Here is a 12,868-nt window from a genome sequence, read left to right on the forward strand (position 1 = left end):
ATGCCGAAGAACACCATCCCGACCGTGAAGCACAGGTGTGGCAGCATCATGTTGTGGGAGTGCTTTGCTGCAGGAGGGTCTGGTGCACTTCACAAAATAGATGAAATCATGAGGATGGAAAATTATGTGGATATATTGAAGCAACATCTCAGGACATCAGTCAGGAAGTTAAAGCTTGGTCTCAAATGGGTCTTCCAAATGGACAATAACCCCAAGCATACTTCCAAAGTTGTGGCAAAATGGCTTAAAGACAACAAAGTCAAGGTATTGGAGAGGCCATCACAAAGCCCTGACCTCAATCCTATAGAGAATTTGTGGGCAGAACTGAAACAGCGTGTGTGAGCAAGGAGGCCTACCAACCTGACTGGGCCATAATTCACCCAACTCATTGTGGGAAGCTTGTGGAAACGTTTGACCCAAGTTTAACAATTTAAAGGCAATGCTACCAAAAACGAATTGAGTGTTTTGTAAACTTCTGACCCACTGGGAATGTGATGAAATAAATCATTCTCTCTACTATAATTCTGACATTTCACATTCTTAAAATAAAGTGGTGATCCTAACTGACCTAAGACAGGGACTGTTTACTAGGATTTAATGTCAGGAATTGTGAAAAACTGTGTTAAGATGTATTTGGCTAAGGTGTATGTAAACTTCCAACTTCAACTGTACCTGAACCACTAGTTTTAAAGTGTTGGTAGAGTTGTATTGCTGCTGTGTTCCACGATGTCTACCAGCTGACATTAGTGCACTATATAGGGAACAGTGTGCCATTTCAGACACAGCCAGAGTGTTGATTTTGTGATTGGATATATCAGTAGAAGATTGTCACTGTTCCAGTTGGTCATTTCTATGCATGGACTTTGCTGGCCCTGTATGGGCTGATACACTATACAGTGGGGCAAAAAAGTATTTAGTCAGCCACCAATTGTGCAAGTTCTCCCACTTAAAAAGATGAGACACCTGTAATTTTCATCATAGGTACACTTCAACTATGGCAGACAAAATGAGAAAGAAAATCACATTGTAGGATTTTTTATGAATTGATTTGCAAATTATGGTGGAAAATAAGTATTTGGTCACCTACAAACATTTCTGGCTCTCACAGACCTGTAACTTCTTTAAGAGGCTCCTCTGTCCTCCACTCGTTACCTCTATTAATGGAACTTGTTATCAGTATAAAAGACACCTGTCCACAACCTCAAATAGTCACACTCCAAACTCCATTATGGCCAAGACCAAAGAGCTGTCAAAGGACACCAGAAACAAAATTGTAGACCTGCACCAGGCTGGGAAGACTATTATTAGGAAATGGAAGACACACTAGACCACTGATAATCTCCCTCGATCTGGGGCAAGATCTCACCCCGTGGGGTCAAAATGAGCACAAGAACGGTGAGCAAAAATCCCAGAACCACACGGGGGACCTAGCGAATGACCTGCAGAGAGCTGGGACCAAGTAAAAACGCCTACCATCAGTAACACGCTACGCCGCCAGGGACTCAAATCCTGCAGTGCCAGACGTGTCCCCCTGCTTAAGCCAGTAAATGTCCATTTCCGTCTGAAGTTTGCTAGAGAGCATTTGGATGATCCAGAAGAAGATTGGGAGAATGTCATATGGTCAGATGAAACCAAAATATAACTTTTTGATAAAAACTCAACTCGTCGTGTTTGGAAGACAAAGAATGCTGAGTTGCATCCAAAGAACACCATACCTACTGTGAAGCATGGGGGTGGAAACATCATTCTTTGGGGCAATTTTTCTGCAAAGGGACCAGGATGACTGATCCGTGTAAAGGAAAGAATGAATGGGGCCATGTATCGTGAGATTTTGAGTGAAAACCTCCTTCCATCAGCAAGGGCATTGAAGATGAAACGTGGCTGGGTCTTTCAGCATGACAATGATCCCAAACACACCGCCCGGGCAACGAAGGAGTGGCTTCGTAAGAAGCATTTCAAGGTCCTGGAGTGGCCTAGCCAGTCTCCAGATCTCAACCCCATAGAAAATCTTTGGAGGGAGTTGAAAGTCCATGTTGCCCAGCAACAGCCCCAAAACATCACTGCTCTAGAGGAGATCTGCATGGCGGAATGGGCCAAAATACCAGCAACAGTGTGTGAAAACCTTGTGAAGACTTACAGAAAACGTTTGACCTCTGTCATTGCCAACAAAGGGTATATAACAAAGTATTGAGATACATTTTGTTATTGACCATATACTTATTTTCCACCATAATTTGCAAATAAATTCATTAAAAATCCTAAAATGTGATTTTCTGGACTTTTTTTTGTCTCATAGTTGAAGTATACCTATGAGGAAAATTACAGGCCTCATCTTTTTAAGTGGGAGAACTTGCACAATTGGTGGCTGACTAAATACTTTCTTGCCCCACTGTATATATTCCAAAGTATGTGGAGGCCCCTTGAAATTTAGTGGATTCGGCTATTTCAATCACACCAGTTGCTGAGCAATGTATAAAATCGAACACACAGCCATGCAATCTCCATAGACAAACATTGGCAGTAGAATAGCATTACTGAAGACCTCAGTGACTTTCAACTTGGCACCGTCATAGATTGCCGGCCTTTCCAACAAGTTAGTAAGTCAAATTTCTGGACTGCTAGAGCTGCCCCGGTCAAGTGCGGTTATTGTGAAGTGGAAACATCAAGTAGCAACAACGGCTCAGCCGCGAAGTGGTAGACCACACAAGCTCACCGAACAGGACCGCTGAAGCATGTAGCTCGTAAAAATTGTCTGTCCTCACTACCAAGTTCCAAACTGCCTCTGGAAGCCATGTCAGCCCAATAACTGTTCGTCGGGAGCTTCATGAAATGGGTTTCCATGGCTGAGCAGCTGCACACAAACCTAGCAGTGGAAACTGTTTTCTGGAGTCATGAATCACACTTCTGGGTTTGGCGGATCTGGGTTTGGCGGATGCCAGGAGAACGCTACCTGCCCGACTGCATAGTGCCAAATGTCACAGTTTGGGCTAGGCTCCTTAGTTAGGATATCTTAACGTGACAGCATAAAATTACATTCTAGACAATTCTGTGCTTCTAAGTTTGTGGCAACAGTTTGGGAAAAGCCCTTTCCTGTTGAAATGATAACCGCAAGACGCATACAATGACAATGCCCCCGTGCACAAACAAGGTCCATATAGAAATGGTTTGTTGAGATTGTTGTGGAACAACTTGACTGGCCTGCACAAAGCCCTGACCTCAACCCCATGAAACACCTTTGGGATTAATTGGAACGCCGACTGCAAGCCAGGCCTAATCGCCCAACATCAGTGCCCGACCTCACTAATGTTCTTGTGACTGAATGGCAGCAAGTCCCTGCAGCAATGTTCCAACATCTAGAGGAAAACATTCCCAGAAGAGTGGAGGCTGTTATAGCAGCAAAGGGGCGACCAACTCCATATTCATGCCTATGATTTTGGAATGGGATGTTCGACGAGCACGGGGGACATGCTTTTGGTAATGTAGTGGATGTGGTTGAGAATGAGGATGCATCCCAAATGGCACCCTATTCCTTATGGAGAGCACTACTTTTGTCTCTGGTCAAAAGTAGTGCGCTATTAGGGAATAGGGTGCCATTTGGGCGGTGCCCTGAGTATCCTCAGGATGGAGAGGGTTCTGAGATGAGATGGGGGACAGACAGCGGTCTCATTGCATTCCCATCGTGTTGTCATGCCAGGCAGAGAATCAGGCACACTGTGTGAACATCACACTTTCCAGTCTCAGTATCGCACAACATAACACAGCCTCCTGCTGCTGTCTACTGAGACAGTTACCAGACATGCCTCTCAATAACGAACCATACAGATTCTAGCCTCAGTCATAACCATCATTATTTTGATAACTGTGCTGAGATGTTAAATGAGTTGTCCAGTCTGTCAGCTAGCTAGGCTATATGCTGAGAACTTTCTCTCACACCTTTTACTTTCTCAATGAATTTAAATGTGTTCACACATGAGTCATTCAGGTTTTAGCCCACATGATAAGTTAAATGCTAGGAAGCACACGTTTTTCCTCACCAATGTAACTCAGTACAGTCAAAGATGTAGTCATTTAATTGTAGTCTCAATCTGGTTACCTATAAGTACAATATAGTTATGTTTCTAGGTTATTACATATTTATTAACTTAATTCCGGAATACTTCTAAACTCCCCACAATGCACTATTTGTCAGCGTCATGAACGATCTACTCTACTCTGACTACCAAGTTCGTATGCTGGCTCGGTAGCTAGCTCAAGCTGGTTTACGATAGCCACACCTCATGCTATTCACAGATTTTGTGTTCTGTGTTCTCCAGTGGGAACCCTTTAGTACGGCAGACTCTGGTGCTTTTGGGGAGTTTTGTAACTTTTTCTACCTTGGCTTAGTGCTAGCTGACGGACATCTGTAATCTATCCAATTTGGATTTCAGCCCGGTGAAGCGCCCGCCTCCCCCTCGTTTTGGTAGCTAACTCGGCATGGACTCATTTAAACGTGTGTTACCTTTGGCTGGGCCCCAGCCGTCCATCTGTAAGTCTCTGCTCTCTCTTTTAATCTGCGGTTATGTTTTAGTTGTGTTGTATTCTAGCTGGTCTCCAGTAGTTGGGCTTTAGCTTGCCGACCTACACCGTGGTGGTTGGCTAGGCTAATAGCTAGTTGGCTAAAGAGCTAATGTGATAACTGCATATACCTAACATTTTTTGATAACTGGTTAGATTGTGTTATATATTTCCAAAACTTTGATTTACTTTGATGTAGCTGTAAGATAGGCATTGATAGCAACTGGCCAACTCAGTGCTAACGTAACATTAGCAGGCTGGTAGGGCTAATGTTAGCAGGCTAGTTGTCTAGCAACCTTGCAAGTAGATTTGTAACAATAAATTCATAAAGTATTTGCTTCTAACTTACCTGAACATTTTATTGAAACCAGCAGTCGTGAGTGCAAACAATTTACTTTAATTTTAAGTTATACATGGAAGTTATATCTGTTGGAATATACATTATAAGGAATAGGCTGGCTTGCCGGGTCCTCCATATTACATCACACCCTGGAAAAACATTTTCTGACATGACTTCGGCATTCTTTGGTATGATTCCAAGGAATCATTCAGATTTTACATGAGCAAATAGTCCAATTTGTATCGATTTTTCCTCCCTCCATATCACAAACATGATTCTCCTATCTCTCCTCACCACCAGTGTAATTTGGTGCCAGCCCCTGCCAGGTCATGGCCTGTCCAGGACGTTAATTTGAAGATTGATCACACCACAGCCTATGGTTGCCCAAGGCTGGCCTCCTCAATGAAAATATAGTCTTTTGAAATCAATAATCTGCTTGGCTGGGATATTGGTTGGAGGATGATAGGACACCGAATGGTTATGTCCAAAATGGCACCCTGTTCCCTATGTAGTGCACTACCTTTCACCTGGGCCACGTCAAAGTAGTATACTATGTAGAGAATAGGGGCCAATTTAGGACCGGCTACTCGCTGGCTGCAGGTGGATGTAACAGATGGGTCTTTTTATATCCCCCATAGGTGCAGTCCTTCCTGGCTTGGCCAAGTCTCAGCATCCCCTCTGTGTCCATGTTCCAGTGATTAAAGCTATTTTTGTGTCTGCCTTCTCCCAACAGAAAGAGCTGTGCAACATGATTCTAGACTGCTGTGCCCAACAAAGGACCTACGAGAAGTTCTTTGGTCTTCTAGCAGGGGTAAGAAGACCAAATAATATATATTTATATATATATTCTTTAATTTAAATATAACCAAAATATATATTTCATCATTTTCCTTTATCCCTGAGACAATTTTCATTAACTTATGTTGCATGCTGAAAGTTGGAATTTCATCACCCTTGAAATTACATTTGTTGATAAGCCTTGTAGTTTACTACAGTGCAGTTCATTCATTTGGCTTTTTACAGGAATTTGTCTCGCATTCAAGAGCACTGCGTTAAGACCAACTATATTCTACTCTCAACTAACATTGTTGACTCTGTTCATTTCTCAGAGGTTTTGTCTGCTGAAGAAGGACTATATGGAGAGTTTTGAGGCCATCTTCATGGAGCAGTATGAAACCATCCATCGCCTAGAGACCAATAAACTGAGAAACGTTGCCAGGATGTTTGCTCATCTCCTTTACACTGACTCTGTCCCGTGGAGTGTATGTATTGTAGCTCTCTAGGGTTGCGTCTCAAATGGCACCCTATTCTCTATATAGTGCACCTCCTTTGACTGTGCCCTATGGGCCCTGGTTGAAATTAGTGCACTACATGGGGATTAGGGGGCCATTTTGGCCACAGTAACTCAACATCTCTAACCTAAAACCTTGTGCTGACTCTGCCGTTACTACGCACATGGGTTCGTGACATAATGCATCCTTTCTTTCATATCAGAATGTATTACAGCATCAATATGGCTTTAAATCTTATTGATCGATTCATCTAACGCTGGGAATTAAGGCAACGTAGTTGGTGATTTGAGTTCCCTTCAACAGCTACTAATCTAGTTACACTGCGTGTCTGTGTGTTTCTCAGGTGCTGGAATGTATTAAAGTCAGTGAGGACACCACCACGTCGTCCAGTCGAATCTTCGTCAAGATCTTGTTCCAGGAGCTCTGTGCCTACATGGGTCTGCCCAGGCTCAATGAACGACTCAAGGATATGTACGTCAATCTAGTCTTCTAATATGTCACTTGAGGATGTTGATACTAGTAATCTGGCTCTGCTATTCTCTGAACGGATAAATTAAGTTGAATTTAAATACATTTAATTGTCACGTTTTGATGCATTGGATTGTCTCATCCGATCTTTTTTGTATCTTCCAGGACGTTGCAGCCCTTCTTCGAGGGTCTCTTCCCTCGTGACAACCCCAGGAACACCCGATTCGCCATAAATTTCTTCACCTCCATTGGCCTGGGTGGACTTACGTAAGTGTCTCCATTCTAATAATATAATCATAATACGTGCCACTTTCATCCAAAGCAACAGCACAATGAGATTGCATATACGTTTTATGTATGTGTTGGTGATTTGTTAACCCACAACCTTCACATTGCTGCTGCCTTTACCTGCTGAGCCACACAGGAACACATTGTAATATAGCAGGTTGGGGTATTGCGTCACCATCCTGCTGTGATCTCCTGCCAACTCAAACTTTATTTGTCACATGTGCCGAATACATCAAGTATAGACGTGAAATGCTTAGTTACAAGCCCTTAACCAACAGTGCAGTTCAAGAAGAAGAAAATATTTAGACTATTTAGATAGTAGACTAAAATAAAAAGCAATAATAAAAGTAACACAATAACAAGGCTATTATAATTTATTCTTTCTCGATCTCTCTCTCTCTTGCTCTCTTTCCCCTTTCTCTCTCCTTCTCTCTCCTTCTCCCTCGCTCTACCCACTCTCCCACCCATAGGGATGAGCTCCGTGAGCATCTGAAGAACGCCCCCAAGATAATCATGACCCAGAACCAGGACGTGGAGTCATCCGACTCCGACTCGTCCTCTTCCTCCTCTGACTCGTCTTCCTCAGACAGTGACAGCAGCGACAGTGACAGCTCTGACTCCTCCACTGACTCCTCGTCCAGCAACTGCTCAGGTACAGAGTAGCTTTACCACCCTGATAGTCCCTTACTATAGCCTGGTCCCAGATCTGTTTGTTATTTCTACTTTGGTCATTGGCGGCACAAACAGCACTTGGGGACCAGGCCACCCTCACTATGCTTTTTTTATTGATACACTTAGGCTAGGTAGTTGAAAAGACATCATTGCAATCAACTTACAACCCAGCTCTCTTTTAACCAGCAGTCTGAATATTTTCTAAGACAAATGAAAAGGGCTGGTCCTTTAATAACTGTCTGCCCTCAACCTTCACCTCAACCTAATTCTAATGCCTGTGTTGTGTCCGGGGAGGTGGTGGGGCCTGTATAATTAATCATTATGTTTCTATGGTTGTACCCTTCTTTACTTGTCCCTGCTGTGAGGGTGGCCAAGCCTGCTCTGTGTGTGTTTGTGTGTCTGTGTGTCTCTGTGTGTCAGCCTGCGTCATGAGTCATTGCATGCCTCACCTTGAGGAATGTCAGTGTTGTACTTAGCCATCTAACTCAGCATGCAAATGTATTGAATTGGCCAGCTCTATTGACATGAAACTTGTCTGTTTTGAATCACATCACTATTACCCTAGAAAAGGCCTGTCCCTCATGTCACATTATATGGTAATAATATTTGCCATTTAGTGTTGGTTTTTATCCAAAGCAACTTATGGGAGTGTTTAGGCTACATCGTGTTAATCGTGGCATCAGGGACATTAAGATGGCTTTTTGTGTCAGTCCCATGCTGATGAAATGCAACTACTGCCAACCAAGGACCAGTCTGTATTCACTTTTTCAATTTAAGAAAACATTTATATTTCAGGGATACATTTTAAATATCCAATTTAACAAGAGAGCAGCGATTGTCCTGGTGAAACAGCTGTCCTCTACATAATCACTGCTTTCAAATCAATAGCGACAAAATGACCTCTGTTCACTGAAATGTCCAATAGCACTGAAATGTCTAATACCTCTGAGCTTCAGTTGGTTCTCAGTAAATTGTCCTGAACATCAAGCCTGTGTGAGGTCAGAGGTGTTTCTCGGCTGTGATGTTGATATGGCTATTTACCATTCAGCCTGTGTGTATATGTATCTCTATGCAAAACATGCACGCAAAGACAGTCTGTCAATCCCGGCAGTGGTCCACACACACACACACACACACATACAAACCCACGCCTGCAGTCAGTTTTGTACTCTGGCGGTTTAGTGACTGTTTGACTTGTGTGGTGTTGGGTGCCCCCGGCCTGCTCTCTGTAGGGCAGAGTGACATGTTAACATGGCAGAGTAGGGCACTACAGGCACTGGCCAAAAGCACAGTCTGTCATCACCACACATCATCTGCACACAGGCTGCATCCCAAATGGTACCCTATTCCCTAGAAGGCTCTGGTTAAAAGTAGTGCACTATATAGTAAATAGTGTGCCATTTAGGACACACCTAAGCCCCCCTCAAACTCCCATCACATGGCATAGCTCGGACCACTCATATGGAATGGCAAAACTGACAGATTTTTTTTTTTTTATATACACAGCATAGAGAATGTGCCCCTCTATGGGCTGGCAAACTGGCATGTTGTGTGCATGCTTCTGGATGTATTTAGGCTCTTTACTCATGTTTAATAGATTTTGATTCAAAGTCTGGATATATTTAGTTTCTAAGACAAATTGACTGTTTTGCAGATTCTGATTCAAGGCGTAAAAAGACTAAGGGCCAGAGCAAAAAGAAGAGCGACAAAGACAAGAAGAAAGACAAGAAGACCAAGGACAAGGCTTCTTCCAAAAAGATCTCGCTTCAGAAGTCACCTCTGGAGGAACGGCCCAATAGGAGTCTAAGACACGAGAACCGTCGCCGTGATGACAGCAGTAGCGATGAAGAGGTGGCGGAGCGCGGCGGGGGGAGACCCCGGCCTGAGGACCGCCACAAAGCCTCTCGCCACCGTGGTCGAGTAGAAGACGCTCCGCCACCCACACACGAGAGACCCGACCGTTCTGACCGTGGAGGGCACAATGACAAGGAGCTGCCTCGTGGCAGGCCTGGCAGAAACCGAGACTATGAGGACGGGGACAGACAGCCCGAGGCCCGCAGGCACAACAAGGACGGTGGGGGGGGAAACGATGGGAAACACCAAGCCCCCCAGGCCGACCGAGTCAGACACCGTAGCCCTGAGAAAGAGAAGGAACCAGTGAGCAGTGGAGGCAGGGACAGAGAAAAAGAGAGGTCAAAGTCACGGGAGAGGAGCAGCCGCAAGGAGAAGGACATGGATTCCTCCAGGGACTCGAACAGGAACGGGGTGGAGCGGCAGGCAGAGCGGGCGGACAAGGAGAACAGGGAGAACCGCCATCACTCTGACAGATACAGAGAACCCAGGCGAAACGAGGAACGGAGCAGGAATAGCTCCCCGCGCAGACGGAGATAGCCGGACCAATGAGAAAAGTAGTAGGCTTCCTTTCCAATGTCCATACTTACATCATTTGAAGTTGTGTGCTACTGCAGACATTGAAACAGAGCCATAGTAGTTATGATAGTCATGCTGTTCATGTGCCAGCTCCATCTCATTCTCTGTCATTGTCTGTCTCTCTCAATGTATGCATCTTATGCATAGCCTTTACAATTTTATATTGCCCAATGAAATCTTTCTTAGGAATGGTTCAGCGGTTGTATAGGAACAATAACAGTGCAGAGATCTGCTTGCAAAAGTAGTTTTTCTATTATTGTTTCTTTCTCTGGGTGTTATCAATGTAAGACTGGTAAAGTCAAGAAAGCTTGTGAGTTTGTATTTGATGCATCAACCTATTTTGTATTAGTGGCAACCTATTTTTGTGTTGATAAAAAATAAGACAAAACATAAAAAATCATTCAACTGTTCAATTGTACTTGATTTATTACTGAATATTATATAGTATATTGAACATGTTTGCCCTAGGCAACACCAGAGCAACGGATGGCAGAGTGTACTTAAAATCAGCGGGTGCTGTCTAAGCCTAATCTTATTGCCTCTGACTACAGAACATCGGCCGCCAACTTCAGTTCATTAAATTGTTGAATCGCCACCATTTTTGGACACCCAGCAGGTGATCGCTAACACACATCAACCCACAAAGGATCAGTTCTGAGCAATTCCAACATTGTTTATGTTAAACACTCTTGTAAGAATGCATGCAATAACCTGTCATCACATAGTTTCAGTACATAAAACATGCACACAGTATGAATACATGCTTCTTACATAATTTACATAGATCTTCACATTGTGATCTCCAGATGGATCCAACCTTATTTGACCTTCAACATTTTCCCCAAGGGCGTACATACCAAAATGCATTACACAGGGTTGCAGGAAAACGGTCAATATTGGGATGGAAGACACTCCAAATAGTATGTTACATTTCGTATAGTATGTATTTATTTGTGGATGTCCATCCATTTTGTATGATATTTTAGGAATTTAGAAAAACGCATTCATTTTTAAGAATTCCAATTTGTTATTGATAACGTTAGTTAGGTTAGGGGTTATGGGAAGGGTTAGCTAACATGCTAAGTAGTTGCAAAGTAGCTTAGAAAGTGGTAAGTTGTTGCAAATTCGCTAAAATTGTTTGAGTTTTGAATATGCAAACTTTCAGTTAATAGAGGTTCCCGTTATACACCTACCCATCCACCTCGACCAACCACCCTACTTTCATTTTTGTTTAAAGTACACATGTCTTATGTAACCACACCAAACGTGACATATGATGCTAGTTTTGAGTGTCCCAATTTTATGTTTACTATGTTACATCTAGTCTAGGAGACCAGGTTGGGAACTCTGGCAAATCGTGGTGTATTCATTACGCCGATTCTGTTGCAAAACTTTTAGTAAATGGAAGCCGGTCTCCCGAGTGGCGAAGTGGTCTAAGGCACTGCATCGCAGTGGGAGCTGTGCCACTAGAGATCCTGGTTGACCGGGAGAACAATGGGGCGCCGCACAATTGGCCCAGGGTTGTCCGGGTTAGGGGAGGGTTTAGCTGGTAGGGATGTTCTTGTCCCATCGCGCACTAGCGACTCCTGTGACGGGCCGGGCGCAATGCACGCTGGCATGGTCGCCAGGTGCACAGTGTTTCCTCCGACTCATTGGTGCGGTTGGCTTCCGGGTAAGCAGGCATTGTGTCAAGAAGCAGTGTGGCTTGGCTGGGTTGTGTTTCGGAGGACGCACAGCTCTCGACCTTCGCCTCTCCCATACGGGAGTTGAAGCAATGGGACAAAACTGTAACTACAAATCGAATACCACGAAATTGGGTAGAAAGGTTGTTTTTTTTTTAAGTTGAAAAAAGCTGATTCAAGCTTTGCTTTATGATGCAACAGAACATTTGAAGCACAATATAAATAATAAAATCAGCATACAGAGCATTCGGAAAGTATTCAGTGGTCTAAGGCACTGCATTGATTTTTTCCACATTTTGTTACGTTAAAGCCTTATTCTAAAATTGATTAAATAAAACATGTTACTTATCAATCTACACAACAACCCATAATGACAAAGCGAAAGTGATTATTTTTTATTTTTTTGCAAATGTATTAAAAATAAAAAAACACCTATTTACACAAGTATTAAGACCCTTTGTTATGAGACTCGAAATTGAGCTCAGGTGCATCCTGTTTCTGTTGATCATCCTTGATGTTTCTACAACTTGATTGGAGTCCACCTGTGGTAAATTCAATTGATTGGACATGATTTGGAAAGGCACAGTTAACAGTGCATGTCAGAGCAAAAACCAAGCTATGAGGTTGAAGGAACTGTCCTTAGAGTGCCTAGACAGGATTGTGTCAAAGCACATATCTGGGGAAGGGTACCAAAAAATGTCTGCTGCATTGAAGGTTCCCAAGAACACAATGGCCTCCATCGTTCTTAAATGGAATAAGTTTGGAACCACCAAGATTCTTCCTATACCTGGCAGCCTGGCCAAACTATGCAATCGGGGGAGAAGGGCCTTGGTCAGGGAGGTGACAACAGTTAGAAGGACAACTATCTCTGCAGCACTCCACCAATCAGGCCAGACAGAAGCCACTCCTCTGTAAAAGGCACATGACAGCCCGCAATGCGCTTTCCAAAAAGTACCTTAAGGACTCTGACGATGAGAAACAAGATTCTCTGGTCTGATGAAACCAAGATTGAACTCTTTTGCCTGAATGCCAAGTGTTTGTCTGGAGGAAACCTGGCACCATCTGTTTTTTTAGTGGCAGGGATTGGTAGACTAGTCAGGATTGAGGGACAGATGAACGGAGCAGAGAGAGCTCCTTGATGA

At 43.6% G+C, this 12,868-nt stretch overlaps 1 protein-coding gene across 2 annotated transcripts in view; it reads left to right on the forward strand.

Moving 5' to 3' along the window:
* The window catches only part of LOC139380797 (pre-mRNA-splicing factor CWC22 homolog), a 50,130-nt gene extending 39,676 nt beyond the window's left edge, over positions 1-10,454 (forward strand). For both annotated transcript variants that reach the window (XM_071123829.1, XM_071123830.1), the window contains exons 16-21: positions 5,628-5,705; positions 6,004-6,156; positions 6,530-6,657; positions 6,820-6,921; positions 7,413-7,594; positions 9,269-10,454. In XM_071123829.1, coding sequence (XP_070979930.1) covers positions 5,628-5,705; positions 6,004-6,156; positions 6,530-6,657; positions 6,820-6,921; positions 7,413-7,594; positions 9,269-10,005 — 1,380 coding nt within the window. In that variant the 3' untranslated portion in view covers positions 10,006-10,454. The remainder of the gene's footprint in view (positions 1-5,627; positions 5,706-6,003; positions 6,157-6,529; positions 6,658-6,819; positions 6,922-7,412; positions 7,595-9,268) is intronic.
* The last annotated feature ends 2,414 nt before the right edge of the window (positions 10,455-12,868 follow it).

Source organism: Oncorhynchus clarkii, chromosome 22 (genome assembly GCF_045791955.1).
Source record: "Oncorhynchus clarkii lewisi isolate Uvic-CL-2024 chromosome 22, UVic_Ocla_1.0, whole genome shotgun sequence".
In the NCBI taxonomy this organism is placed as follows: Eukaryota; Metazoa; Chordata; class Actinopteri; order Salmoniformes; family Salmonidae; genus Oncorhynchus; species Oncorhynchus clarkii.